Raw genomic sequence first — 15,080 nt, 5'->3', positions numbered from 1 at the left:
TTATGTGAAACGGTAGCTTTTGGATCCTTCTAGCCATTATACTTCAAAGTGCAATAAATCTCTATTTGGGTGTAACTGCGCTGCCATCCTTCAGATTTAGGAAATTTAAAACAACATATGGTGTAGGGCTTGTGGGAAATACTGGCATAGCCTGATGCAGGATTTTTTCTGATCTTATTTTCCCCTTGGTATCTGAATCTTAATAGCACTAAATGCAATTATATTGATTTTTTACAGGGAGATTATTTTATTCCTTTGCATCCAGTGAAAATCCCTATGGCAGTATTTATCTGAAGTCAAGCATTTTAAAATCCTATATGAGTAGTAGCTCCTTTTCCTACATAAATGACTTGTTTAATTTTTACACCGCACAGTATTTAATGTTTTTATTGCGAGTGAAACCTCCACCAGGCTTTAAGCTGAAAACAGAACAACTGTAAAAGGAAAGAAAGATCCATTTTTTTTCATTTTAAAGTTTTATTTCTCTCAAGCATTCAGTTCATAATTCTTTCTCTTGCAAAAAAATGCAAACTAAATGCTGTGCATGTGGACAGACCGCATACAACCTCTGTGCTTACAGGATGGCTGTGGTGTCCATTGGGCTGTTCTCCATAGCATCTGAAGAGAAGCATCATCAGATAGAAAAATATTTTGATCTTTTAGTATATTACTTGCCTACAACAAGTGCTTACCTCACTTACAGCTTAGTTCTCAGTAGTCGTATGTTGCATAGAAAAAAAAATCATTATTTAGATGACAATGTAGTTTGATGACCAGTGAAGGCTCTCCTACAGAGCTGTATTCTCTCTGTTCTGACTTGTTGCTCTTAGTAAAGGGAATTTAACAATTTTTAACTTTTTGCAGGTAAACCAGGTCACATTGGGAAGAGAGGAATCCAAGGACCTCAGGAGGACTTGCACAGTGAGGACCAAAAGGAGAAAAGAGAGATCAGGTGCTTAGCGGTGAAACAGGATTTCCTTCTTGGGAGGAGCAGACTGGTCCTGGAAGACCTCAAAGCTAGGAGAAACCACTGGGTCTCAAAGGTGATATAGGGCTGAGAGGTAATCAGGGGAAAAAGGGGTCCAAGGAGAAGAGAGGAGAAGTGGATTGAAAGTGCTGGAGGGGTCACATGGAGTCATCTGGTGTTCAAGGAGTGCTGGGGTTCAAAGGGCATCCTGATGTACCCAGAAAAAAGAGGTCAACCTGGAAAACATGGGCTGTCTGGATTTCCAGGTTAAAAATACGAGAAAAGACAGAAGAAAAATAGGGGAGAGAATGAAATTGAATGAAATAATAGCTTTTCCAGTTGGTTTTAACAAAAAAAAGTAGAAAGGTTCCTTTTTTCTTTTTTTTTTTTTTTTTATTTTCCACCCAACAAGGGAGAATTTCTGCTGATAGTTTAGTGCTGTCCCTAAGCAACATTTAGGATAAAGAGTATGTATTTTGTATTGTATATACACATACAGCATATTGAGTATGTAAGAGAGGAGGAAAAAAGCTGCATTTTGACTTAACAAATTTTCTATTGTACTGACTCATATGGAAATATTCCCTTCCCTAATTAACAACATAGCAGAAAATTTTCATTTCAGTCTGTTTTCTGTTTAGTTCAATTGTTTCATGATTATCGTAGGATAATCATAGACTGGATAGGGTTGGAAAGTACCTTAAGATCACCTAGTTCCAACCCCCTGCCATGGTCAGAGACACCTCACACTAGACAATGTTGCCCAAGGCTCTGTCCAACATGGCCTTGAATGCTGGCAGGGATGGAGCATTTATCACTTCTTTGGGCAACCCATTCCAGTGCCTCACCACCCTCACAGTAAAGAACTTCCTCCTTATATCCAATCTAAACTTCCCCTGTTTAAGTTTGAACCCTTTACCCCTTGTCCTATCACTACAGTCCCTGATGAAGAGTCCCTCCCCAGGATCCTTGTAGGCCCCCTTCAGATATTGGAAGGCTGCTATGAGGTTTCCATGCAGCCTTCTCTTCTCCAGGCTGAACAGCCCCAGCTTTCTCAGCCTGTCTTCATACAGGAGGTGCTCCAGTCCCCTGATCATCCTCGTGGCCCTCCTCTGGGCTTGCTCCAACAGTTCCATGTCCTTTTTATGCTGAGGACACCAGAAATGTACACAATACTCCAAGTGAGGTCTCATGAGTACAGAGGGGCAGGATCACCTCCTTCAACCTGCTGGTCACACTCCTTTTGATGCAGCCCAGGATACAGTTGGTTTCAGCTGTGCGTGCACACTGAAGCTGGCTCATGCTCTTTTTCTCACCAACCAGCACCCCCGAGTCCTTCTCCGCAGGGCTGCTCTGAATCTCTTCTCTGCTCAACCTGCAGTTGTGCCTGGGACTGCTCTGACTCAGATTTAGGACCTTGCACTTTGCGTTGTTGAACTTCATAAGGCTGGCATCATCCCACCTTTCAAGCATGTTAAGGTCCCTCTGGATGGCATTCCTTCCCTCCAGCGCATCAGCCGAACCACACAGCTTGGTGTCATTGGCAAACTTGTGAAATAATAATAATGAAGGAAACCAGAACACATTTCAGTGTTTCAGAAAGTTAAATTATTGGGGGGGGATGGAAGAATGGTATCTTCCAGGAGTCCTGCTGACTTGTGAGAAATCTTGTGAAAAGTGTTAATTATTTTTTCACACAGAAATGTTAATTTCCTTTTAGCACTTTTTCCATTTAGCACTTTTTACTTAGCTCAAATATAATCTAATTTGTTTTTTATCCAATTTGTATTCTATGTGGGTATCCTATCAGTTTGTCTCCTTAATACTTGAACATTAAGATTTTAAATTACCTATTATTACAAACCTGGCTTATTTTCTATGCTGCTTCAGTTTCCACTGTTTCCTCCATTTTGTTTCCAAACCAGAATTTTTTTTTTTTTTTCTTTTGGGTTGTCAGTCTACCTTGTATTTGCAGGTCTAGATTTTCTATTTTTATTTGCAAATAAATGGAAATGGAACCCTCTGGGAGATGCTTTCTAAATCTCTTTTGCAGATCTCATTGAAGAAAAGTCCTGTTAATTTAATACAAAATATATTTATGCAGTTTGCTGTATCCCTCTGTGTTTTACAATGACAGCCGGAGAGAGGATGCTGCAGGACAAGATCCAGGTTCAGAACCCCTTTGTGTGCCAGGAGGAGCATCAGACTGCATAGAGGTGAGGGTCTCTAGCAAAGTCCTTCCCTTCCTTCCCGTCTCTGATAATGATGGCAAATCGACATTAGGGCTGTAAGGATTAATGGTTGGAAGAATGCTGCTTCCTTGGGGAATTAATTGCTTTATGCTGGTTAAAGCTTCTAGAGGGTGCACTGGCTTTCATGTATTTGCTTTTGCCAAGCCCTAGGAGGAGCTTTTAGTGACCCAGCAGTTAGGAAAAGATCACAGCCCTTCCTACCCATGGCTGATGGATGTGCCAGTAGAAACCAGTAGCACAAACACAGCATTTTTTTTTACTTAACTTTGCAAATCGCAGTCAAAACCAGACACCTGCAAATATGCAAGGCTAGGAGTGTGATTGACATCTACTTTGAGGGAATTTTAATGGCCTCCACACATAATTTATGTAAGATGTAACCCAGTAAAAAGTAGAACCATATTCCCTGAATAAACAGAGCGATTAATCTAGTGCTAAATCTTAATTTACACTTTCAACCCATGAGTTTTCCAAACTGCTTCAGTAATTCAATATGGACTGTATAATTTAAAAAGCTGTGGTTGTTACATGATCTAATAATTCTATTCCAGACTGCAACTGTTCAAGTTATATAGGAAAATACACTAACCAAGGATTAAAGCTGTGTTTCTTTAGCTTTAGTGTGCAGCAAATACGGTATTAAATTGCAGTCTGTGAAAGAGTAGCTTTGGTGAGTATGAGGCAACTTGTAATGTGTAGTGATCTTGGTCAAAAATGGCTAATCTTTCCCCATTGAATAACTAATGTTGCTAATAAAAAGTCCTGAGTTAAGATCAAAATAAAGATTTTATTATAATTGGTTTGATTGCCTTTTATCTTCAATTTATGTGTCCATGATCTTGTCAGAAATATAGCTGCTGAAGTCACAAGTATTTTTAACTTCAGTTTAAAACATGTAGTCCAATTACAGTATTGAAAAGGGTTATTAATTTTTTTAAAAAGTCTGTTTGAATTCAGGATCCAGCTCTGTTTTCAGCATTACATATGAGCATTAGTGAGTGCTTGTTCAGGTGCCATTGCAGAAACTGTGAGAAGCCCCTGTCCTACACAGAGTTAGAGCATCTTGCTGCAAAACTCCTGAGTGTTTTCTTTGAAATAGCCTGAAAAGCTGGTGAATCAATCTAACCTGGTATGCTTAGTAATACACTTTCCTTAATCAACCTTTTATTGCTGGCAGCTGTAGACTATTGTGCAGGAAAGGGTGGTTGCAAGTAAATCACGGAGGATTACAATTCTCTCAACTTACATTAAAGGTGAATTGATTGCTTTCTCCAGCCTGTCTGAAACAAGCAGCCTTTCTTGTCTGGCAGCTGAACTTTGAGTGTACTGGTATGTAGTAAATTCAGACTGATTGAATGAGACTGTTTTCTTGCTCATATTTCACCAAGACAAGGCAATGAAAGGCAGCCTCACATTCCTGCATGTTGTACTGCACTCTGAACCAGGCTGGGAAATCTAAGAATAAATGCTGCCCCATTTTAAGGTCATGAGGGAAGGAAATGAGTGCTGTGATTGCTGGGAAAGAGTGAGAAAAATCAGTCAGCCTATGAAATTCAGAGGGATTATTGTTTCCAGTGAGAAGAACATGGTAGCAACTCTCCTGGGATGGGTTTGTCCCTTTTCCCAGTAGGGTTTCATTCTGCCAACCTGCTATTTAGCATGGCTGCCCACAGGTACACTGCTCTGGGCCAGAAGCAGAGGACGAAGAAAGTGTTTCCTTGCTCCATCTCTGCATTTCCTTGGGACAGTCTGAAATTGTGGCTGAATTCATAGCTGAATTCCCCTTTCAGTGCATTTCCATGCAGGCACATGCACACATGTACTCATGATCCCATACAGCTATTTGTGTAATTTCTCTTTTACCCCTTCTAAACTCCCATTGCAAGGAGGGAAGTGGATGCCAAACTCTGCACACTAAATACTGAGAGAGAAACCCAGACTCTGCTGCAGCAAATGGACTAATTCATGCTGAATCTGATGGTACCAAAACATTATGTTGTGAGTTGAAAGAGGAGTGTCCCTAAAGACCCCAAAGCAGGTACTGGGGGAAGAAACAAAAAAGTCCCAAGTGAAGAGCAGTGTCCCAGCCTGGGGAAAGCTTTTGAATTTCCTCAGATTTCAATGTCACCTTGCTCCTTTCAGGGGACTTTGCCAATCCTCCCTTCTCACCACACCATGCAGGCTCCCATTGGCCATGGAAGCAGCTGTTACACAAATAAAACTGAATCTCTCAGTAAATAAAATTGCCTTTTACAAAGTGCCATTGAGATGGTGTCATGCTGGGAGCAGGACTGTTTATAAGGTAGGAGATAGCATGTGCTTGTCATTTAGTCTTCAAGCGGGATATTTGCAATGAAGTCATGGAATTTAAGACATAGTGGTGATATAATTTGTCTCAAGAAAAGCTGCTGTCTGTAATGAATATACAGCTGCATGAAGAGTGTTTTTCCTCCTGGGTAGAAGAATTTGAATTAATTAAATAACAGAAAGGACAATCATCTCCCTGATATTTAAAGCTGGGAGATTGGGGTTAAATACCTATTGTGAACTAGAATACCTAAATACTATAATTTTAGGGACCAAACAAAAGAATAAGTGTGCTATTACAATGTTCTTATGGGACAACAATTATTGTAATTGCTAACAATTAGTAGATTTTTTACATCCAATTAAATATCGATGCACTGAATGAGATGTCATCCTGGAGTTAAATTATTCATGGTAAGGTTGATTGGGCTGGTCGGGAGCAAATATGCACTTATGACAAAAATCAGTGCCTAGTATCCTGTCCTAATGCGATACATGCATAGAGAAAGGATATTTTATCCTCTATGGTAGGCAGTGGGTTGAAGAATGAGTAGAACAGAAGTGATGGCCAGCAGTGATCACTGGGGATTTTGTGTGGATAATTGATTTCCTATTAAGTGATCTGATTTTCTATGAATATGGAAAAAAATCATGACTTTTTCCTCTAAAATGGAATTCTTAAAGGTGGAAAGATTATAATCCAGCCCCCAAATACCTGACTTTGAGTCAGACCACCTTTTGCCATCTGAATGGCAATATAGTCAGCATTTCTCCTGGTGACTTTTTCATGTAATGAAGTGCCTTAGCTGCTAAGAAAGGTTAGATTACAGGTTCAGCAAGAAAAGGAGTCTTGTTCCATTTGTATTTACAGGTCAGTACACTGGTTTAAAAAAGAAACAAAGATGCTTTATATGACAAGTCATCTGAGAGACATCATCTGTCCTATAGGAAAAAAATGTGTACTGACTGTTCTTTCTTTCTGGTTCAGCTTAATCAACCCTTTAAAGAAAAAAAGAATGTCCTGAAAGTTTATGCTAAAAGAATATACAAGACCAGAAAATCAGTCTATAACAAGGAAAATATTGACATAAAAATTTTGAAATACTTGATGTTCATTTTGTTTCTATTTATTCTTTTAGAGCAAAGCTTTTTATATTGTGCAGTTGTGTTGGAATCTGAAATAATTACTGAATTATTCCTAATAATCCATCAGAAATCAGGTATCCCAGTGATCATGCAACTCTCAGTCAGTTCCTTGAACTTCTATTGACACCCATGGGACCATTTCCAGCCACCTACCAGGAGCTGCTAATAGAAGCAGCTGGACTGCAATGGTCAATAAGGGTGAGCGGGCAGGAGGTTTTGTTAACTTGGTTTTACTTTCACCATAAAAAGTGAAACTTTGTAATGTAGTCCTCCACTCAGATGCCCACATGTGCTGGATGCTACTCACACAGGTCTGCTAGCTTTGCAGGGAACTTGTGAATGCAAAAGGCTGCTGTGCAGCAATTAATTATTGCATTTGTTTTTTCCTACAGCTGCCAGCATGTGGAGCTCACTGGGGTCTGTGTCAGTGTTTGTGATGCTGGTTGTTACTGCTGTGCATGCAGGAGTGAAGGTGACCCCAGCTGTGAAGTACACGAAGACAAAACCCTTACAGCTAGTGGGTGACAGTGCCTCTCACCCCCCTCTCACCCCTCTCATGGGGAAGAGCCTGTTCCCAGCAGCACCAGGCAGAGCCAAGTTACCCACCCCGAGCCCTGCAGCCCGAGGGGCCACCACGCTCTTCCCCTTTGAGAACTACACACTTGACACAGCTGATTTCTTCTTCAACTGCTGTGACTGCTGCCCTCCTGCTGCAGGGCCCCGGGGGCAGCCAGGGGAGCAGGGACCCCCAGGTATGGCGATGCCTGTCTCGCTGCGCTCAGCTAAAGCTCGTCAAGTTGTCTCCTGCTTTTCCTTCAAGAAATGAGTTGGCAAGACTTATGCAGCAAATGCTCTCCTCAGTTCTCTGTCCCTGTGTCTGATCCTCTGGGAGTCACAGATTTCCTTTCACAATCACTTTAACCATGGTTTTATGAATCTTAAATCTACTTGCAAGTAGTTCTGTATCTTTGCTGAAGGTTTATGGTAAAAGCCCGTATTCTTGATGTGGGTTTTTGTTTGTTTGTTTTTTGTTTTTTGTTTTTTTCCTTGGAAAAGAGGAAGTTATATACAAAAATAATTTTGGGTTCAAATTTTAAAATAAATACTTGCCCTAATTAGAGGCAGCTCTGTATAGAGCACCTAAATATTTTATAAGACATACTTTGTCTCTTTTTTCTACTGCTAAAATATATATTTGTAAAGTGCCTAATTCTAATACTGATGTAATGAATAGTGCATTAGTGTGTAAATGTTCACTTTAATTGGAGATAGAAACTACTCATCTGAGGAAAGGTGGTAAAATAATGAAATAATTTTCATTTAATAAAATGTACTCTAGAGATTTTTACTTCCCATAGCTTGGGAGGGATTGGCTAAGGGAGATGATAATGGCTGCAGAGGGAGTTTGCACTCATTTGTCTCTTGAGTGTTGATGGAAACGTATTTGTGTCAAATTGGTTCTACTGTGATGAAAGAAGCTGCCATAGATAGTGTGCTCCCAGATGTGCACTGGCAGTCTAGATTCCCAAGTGGATGAAAAAGTAAAAAACAATTGAAGCTGTAGGAACTTCTTAGAAGCACTCAGATATTAAAGACAGATTATATTTTATGTTTTATGAATGTCTGAGCTCCTGTGGCTATGAGGAAGCTGAAAGCTGGGGTCTAAAAGTGTTTAACTACAGCCAAGAGTGAAACGCAAAACTAAGATTTGGTAATTGCAGTAGCTGAAAGGCAAAATGTGCCTGACTGGGGACCTGCAAGCACGCACCCCACTAACCCTAGCATGAGCAATTCAGTATTGCCCCTCGCCTTTTGCCCCACTGTAGGGTTTCAGCTGTAGTGGCTGCAAGGTGTAGTGCAGCAGGGCTCAGGGTGAACCCATCTGTCTCACATTTTTTTTTGCATTGGTTGTATGATTTCAAATAAAATAGCTGGTTCTTCCCAGGGTGATGGAGTTTTCCTTATATGCATTCCTCAATGACATGTTGCTTAGCTATTATTGCAGATTTTCTATCTAAAGTTAAACTTTTGAGTTACTAAGATAATTTTGTGGATGTCATTATGTTACAGGACCTAAGGGGGAAAAAGGAGATGCTGGTCTGCAAGGTCTGCCAGGAACCCCAGGTCCACAAGGTCCAAAAGGTTCTAAAGGAGAAAGAGGTAAAGCAGACTAACTGCTCATTTCAGAAACAGATGCTGTTGTCCTCACTGAATACCACAAAATTATAGGAAAAAGTATTTATCAAAGAAAATGGAGTATGCTGATATAGATTGAGACCTTGAGAGATTTGGCTGGCATTAGTGCAGGGACAGTAACTCGGTATGCGCAGGTAGCATAGGAGCAGCTGCTCATAAAGATCTCACTGTAAATGCCTTGTTTGGAATGGGAGTTTAAAAACTGACTACAGTTTGCTTTGGATTAGGGATATAAATAGGAAAAAAATACCAGGGAAGACACACACAGATGTAGAAGCTGCATTTCAATTTAAGTATCTCAGGAAAAAATTATCTGAGCTAAGATGAGAGCAATTATTATCCTTCGGTAGTAACAGAAAGGAAACCCTGCCCTTCGTTTCAGGCTTAGGGCACCTCTGTCCTTCTGCCACACACTACTGGTAGGATCCTGTGTCTGCCTTTGGTCACAGAGAAACACATGGGAAAGCTGATAATGGGGGGGTACTAGCAGCATCATGCTACACAATTCACTCAGTGCAGTCTCTTAGGCTTTGATTCACTTCTTGAACAATACTTTTGGCAATCCAGGAGCGAGAAATGCAGAACTGTCATCATTTCCATCCTGCCATTAAACACCAGCAACTGCCTCCCAGTTGAGGTGGTGATTAGAGTCAGAAATCCAACATTCGAGTGAGATGCAGTTGTCTGCATGGTGGTGCTTGGTGCTGTGAGATTCAGCCATGGCTTCTGAAGGCATTTCTTGAAAATACATTGCTCATTTCCAGTTTATTAATGAAATGAGGGACACATTCAAAATGGTACCAGTCATCTTCTGTGTAATGATTGCTGTGCTGCAGACAACACCATCAACAGTATATTAACGGTGAAATGTCTTAGGAGGCAAAGGGGAGCAAGGCGAGCGAGGAGTAAGTGGAAACCCTGGTTATCCAGGCAAACCCGGGCTGCAAGGTATGTTACATGGGCTAGGAAACCCAGAAATATTGTGCTGACCTCTCCCTTTCCCTGCCCTTCCATCTGTAAACCAATCCAATACTAATGCTTTGAATCTTTTCCCTCACACTTTGCTCTTTTCTTAGGTGAAGCTGGAGTAAAAGGCAATAAGGGCAACTATGGCTTCCCTGGCCTGAAGGGACAAAAGGGTTCCAAAGGGGACACTTGTGAGAATGGGACCAAAGGAGACAAGGGAGATCGGGGAGATGCTGGAAACCCAGGAGTGGATGGAGAACAGGGTGATAAAGGTGAAAAGGGAGACGCGGGGGAGAAGGGCTACTGCGGGGAGCCAGGGGGAAAAGGTGCAAAGGGAGAAAGAGGGGAAGGGGGCATGAAGGGAGAAAAAGGGAACAAAGGGGAGATGGGGGTTGAAGGTATTTCAGGGGCAGATGGAAAACAAGGAGAAAAGGGTGAGCAAGGAAGTAAGGGTGAAAAAGGGGACCTTGGACCTGCTGGTGTGACAGGACCTTCTGGGCCCAAGGGGGTTGCTGGCAGCAAAGGGGGCCGAGGGGCTCCAGGAAAGAAAGGCTCCCGTGGGGCGAAGGGTGCCCGAGGGGACACTGCAAAGCTCCTGCGATCAGCATTCAGCGCTGGCATGTCCAAGCCCTTCCCTCCACCCAACGTCCCCATTAGATTTGACAAGATATTGTACAATGACCAAGAAGATTACAACCCTTCCACCGGGAGATTCAACTGCAGTGTGCCTGGCACGTATGTCTTTGCCTACCACCTGACAGTGAGAGGGCGCCCAGCCCGCGTCAGCCTTGTCGCCCGCAGCAAGAAGGTGGCCAAAGCCCGTGAGACACTCTATGGCCAGGAGATTGACCAGGCATCCTTCCTCACCATCCTGAAGCTCAGTGCAGGCGACCAGGTGTGGCTGGAGGTTGCACGGGACTGGAATGGGGTCTACGTCAGTGCTGAGGATGACAGTGTCTTTACAGGGTTTCTTCTGTATCCAGATGTTTTTGAGAAACTGCTATAGATTTAAAGGTCAAAGATGTTACTGAGAAACGTGCTTTCCCCTCTGTTTGTGAGAGGAGAAATGAGCTTCAGTTTAGCATATTGGTTTAGTTGGTAGGTTTTGTGATCTTTCAACAAAAACATATTTGCAATATATGGATTAGTTTTAACTAGCAGCCCCAAGAAGTGGCACATCCTTTGTGCAGATGGACGATGGCTAAGAGAAACTGTTGTCCAAACACCAGCAGAACCATTATGGGGAGCAGATTTCACATAATAGACCTCAGGTTTCTAAGTAGCCTATTCAAATTATGTAATGAAACTCATTGTCCAACTGCAATTTTAATCAGGCCAGCTTCTGCAACCCTTGCATGGTCAAAACGCCTCTGGAAGTCAGTACTGAAAACCACTGGTTTTGGTAAGGACTGCAGAGTTTGATTTATAGAGCTTAATCAGATGTGAACATAAGCAGTAGGTTTCTTGAAATCACATGAAAAGATTTAAAGTTATTTTATCATTGAATCGGTATTATCTAGTGCTCTAGACTTCATCATGAGTTATATGAAGGTTTGCCTGAAAGATTACTAGAGCTATTTGATCAGCGTAAAAAAACCTAACTATTGTCCTTAGGCAAAGATATAGCTGAAACTTTCAAAAGTAACCGAGATGCATAATCCGCCTTATTAGTCTACTCAGAACCCCCCCATTTCTGAGCTGCTGCTGATTCAGCCGTTTCTGCAAGGTGGAGGGGGGGGCAGGCAGGCTTTGGCACTCTCCCCAGGCCTAAGGCATTGTGACAGACCAGGGGAAGTGGGGGCACGTTTTAGAAAAGCTGGCTTGCCAAAATGGAACTGAATCTTGTGAAATAAAAATATGACATTGAATAATCTCTGTATGTCAGATTGGATATGTTTCCTTATTAATGCACCTTCTGTCATTGCAGTAACTTTACACCACCTTTGGCATATTAGCTATGGCACAAAAATCGTTCCAATCAGTCTTTTTTTAAGAAATTAAACTCAAGTCCCATGGTTAGCCTTCAGTACCACTGGGATTTACTTGGCTTCTCAGGCAGTCACAAGCCTGGGACATTTCCTAGGGTTTTGGCAAATTCTGGGTCTGACCCCAACAAGGACAGGGTGGATTAGGCTGCCGTTCCCATTGGTCTTAACTTTCCTTGCTTAAATTGCCATGGTGCTTTCCATACCATATTCAAATAGCATCATAAATCACGTCCCCATCTCTAATGTCCTCTTTTTACATGGCACCAAGATGAAGTGTTCTTGAGACATTTTTTATCCGCTGGGAAAATGAACAGCAGAGAACTACTGTTAAATTTTAAGATAAAAACAACACAACTTTAAAAGGCTGGTCCTATCTATCTGGTAAATGTAAAGGGTCCTTCAGCTTGCCAGCTCTGCAGCCCTCTTTCAATATCAGCAATTTAAATGTAAGATCTACTGGGTTTCTCAAAAAGTTGGTACTTAATTTGGTGCTTAATCTGAGTTACTTCCTATGTAGTTCAAATCCAGAATACTAAGTATATAAAAGATGCAGATTTCAGTTTATGAATTCTCTGGCAGCTGTTAAATATTGAGGAAAACCAAGTAGTTGTAATAATAATTTTAGATTGCTGCTGTCACAACACCCTCAATTCTTTTGTTGTGCTTTCATGCTGCTTCGCATACGGCCCCTGTAACAGATGGTGGGATATAGGCATCAGACTAGCAATTTTCTCCTGCTGAAGTTTCTTACACTTTTAGCTCAAATAACCTCTACAAAAGAAAGGCTGAAAAATTGAGGGTCTCTCAAGAACCTGCTCATATCTAGTCCTCTCCATAAATTAACTGCTTGGTGCTCCAGAGAAAGACAGGGCTGGCAACACCGTACAACCATAACAGCACCTGCTTCTTTTGAAAAAATTCTGCCAAGGTGCTCCGAGAGCAGGTTAACAGGAGCAGCTGGAGACACCTTAGGCTATGCAAGGTCTGAACTCCAGATCCTGGGGAAGAATGCGGGATGCTTTTAAGACAATCTGACCGATTTCTAACCTCCCCATAATGGATGTGGGAGGGCTGTGATGGTAGTTTGTGCTGGTACCTGTGCTAAGGACTCATTTTATCATTAACCAAATAACAGTGGAAGGGATTTCTGCCTGAAACCCTGACTGGGAACGCAATAAGCATGCATACAAGCTACTGAAATAACACACAGCACTTTCATGCTAATAAATTTCTCAGGGTCTATAGCTGTGCCAGTGGTACTTTTAGTTTAATTTAAAGTGTTGATATTTATTTTGAAAACAGGTTTTTTTTAATAATTTAATTAAAATACATTAAGCAAATACCTTGCAAAGTTGAGTGTGTTAAGCACAGTGTGGGGCAGTTTGGATAAATATGGGTCTTTGTAGAGAGGGAGTTCTCTTTATGTAATATCAAATTGAATCAACAAGAATGCCTGGAAGATATTGATTCTCTACATTACTATTTTTTCTACTTTGGTATCTTGGCCAAACCATGTGTTGTTTGTTAAACAAATACCTTTAATCAGAATAGTCCACAGCTGGGCTCAAAAATTGCCTCAAATCAGCTGAAATTTTCACTTCAAAAAAATGTACACACCTCCTCCTTTTACACACAGAGACTCAGGTGGGCTGATGCTTCAGTAAGCTTTTTCTGTCTTTTAAAGGCCATATGAAGCCTCCCTGCTCAAAGGGTTTCAGAGCTTTAAACACAGCAGATGTTCAGGATGGGGTGAAATGAAGAAGGGGAACAGAGCTGCTGACCAGCTGGGTACCTCTGCTTGCTGGGGCCTGGGCTTTACCCTTTTCTGACAGCTTTCAGGTAGCCTCCCCAATACCATCTGCCTAGAAAACATCAATCCAAGCCATTTTCCATTTTAAAACATCTTTTATTTTTTTTTTTTTTCCCCAGTAGCATTTGCAATCTCACTGCTGTGGGGCACTTTGGTGAAGTGTTCTGTTGCAACAACCTTCAACAGAAGCAAACTGCTCTATGGCAAGTTTTGAAGTATTAGAATAATCTCTTATTTTTTATATGGTTTTCCTCATTTTTCATTCCCTGTCAGAACAACAGTGAATGAACTGATTGAGGATGTGCCTTGTCTCATTAAGTAGCACTGCTAAAAATGCCAAAATATTTGTTCCATTTCACTTGTGCTTCTACTTAGCACAGATTTATTTTGTAACACCAAGTGTCTCCTATCTGTGTTGCAATGGAGCAATTTGACACTGGTATAAAAGAAAATAAATGCTCAGTGTACTAATCAGAAGAGCAGCTGTTTTCGATAACCAAGAAAAATTATTCCAAGCTGACATAAGGCCATAAAAAGCAGCTGCTTCTTTAATTAGGATGTGTAAGGCTAAATATGCAGGAGGATTTGGGTGCCTTGCTAGTAAAAATGTACTGGAGCTCTGCATTAGGCAACTTAGCCCTCTATGTAAAACCGCTCTTTCTACCTCAGAAAACAGTATGCTGGTGGGAAGGAAAATAATTCTTGATACTTTAATAAGGCTCCTGGCACAGCATTGCTTTATGCCATTGCTTTCATCTCAGTGTAAATAAAGTACCTGGAGTGGTGTCCGAGCAGTGTTGAATCACACTCTCAAATGGCACAAATCATGCTGCAGTCACCTCTAATGAAATTACAAAGCTGTTCTGATTTCCTGAGAAAATCACCAGTTTTCTGGTATTTTTTATGTCTTTTCATCCCTATCTCAGGTGTTGCACCAATACCATAGTATGAGCATTTACTTTTACTAAGAGGGTGTGAGGCCCTGGCACAAGTTGCCCAGAGAAGCTGTGGCTCCCCCATCCCTGGAAATGTTCAAGGCCAGACTGGATGGGGCTTTGGGCAACCTGGTTTAGTGGAAGGTGTCCCTGCCCATGGCACAGGAGGTTGGAACAATCTTTAAGGTCCTTTCCAACCCAAACCATTCTAGGATTGTCACAATTTTGTTGGTGGGTCTCTGGTTTTTGCTCAGAGTAATGTAAGAGGCACCATCCTACACCAAGTAACTCTGCTCTCCCTGTGCTTCTTACTTTTGTTCTCTAGCTTTCCAGATGCCCTGTGCTCCTGAAAGTCACTACTTGCTTTCAGGCATCTTGTCTTGCTCACCAGCTGAGCTGAGTTTGCCCCAGAACGAAGCCCACCTGCAAAGTCTGAGGGCTGCTCTGTTGGTTAATAAAAGAGGTAATATCCTAGTAGCTTGGAATCCTGTATCTCTTTAGGAGCAGAGATTG

At 41.6% G+C, this 15,080-nt stretch overlaps 1 protein-coding gene across 1 annotated transcript; it reads left to right on the top strand.

The window, feature by feature from the left end:
• Nucleotides 1–6,744: 6,744 nt before the first annotated feature.
• OTOL1 (otolin 1) lies at nt 6,745–11,705 on the top strand. Its single transcript, XM_061451073.1, has 5 exons — nt 6,745–6,870; nt 7,065–7,424; nt 8,743–8,832; nt 9,745–9,816; nt 9,945–11,705. The coding sequence occupies exons 1-5, from the start codon at nt 6,858–6,860 to the stop codon at nt 10,838–10,840; spliced, it is 1,431 nt and encodes a 476-aa protein (XP_061307057.1). The 5' UTR covers nt 6,745–6,857; the 3' UTR covers nt 10,841–11,705.
• The last annotated feature ends 3,375 nt before the right edge of the window (nt 11,706–15,080 follow it).

The sequence above is a fragment of the Pezoporus flaviventris genome, unplaced genomic scaffold (genome assembly GCF_033815535.1).
Source record: "Pezoporus flaviventris isolate CSIRO_AGI_PZ_B2104156 unplaced genomic scaffold, CSIRO_AGI_Pfla_v1 ptg000013l, whole genome shotgun sequence".
Taxonomy (NCBI): Eukaryota; Metazoa; Chordata; class Aves; order Psittaciformes; family Psittacidae; genus Pezoporus; species Pezoporus flaviventris.
The sequence above is the reverse complement of the archived record's forward strand: the minus strand, read 5'-3'. Positions and strand labels throughout refer to the sequence as shown.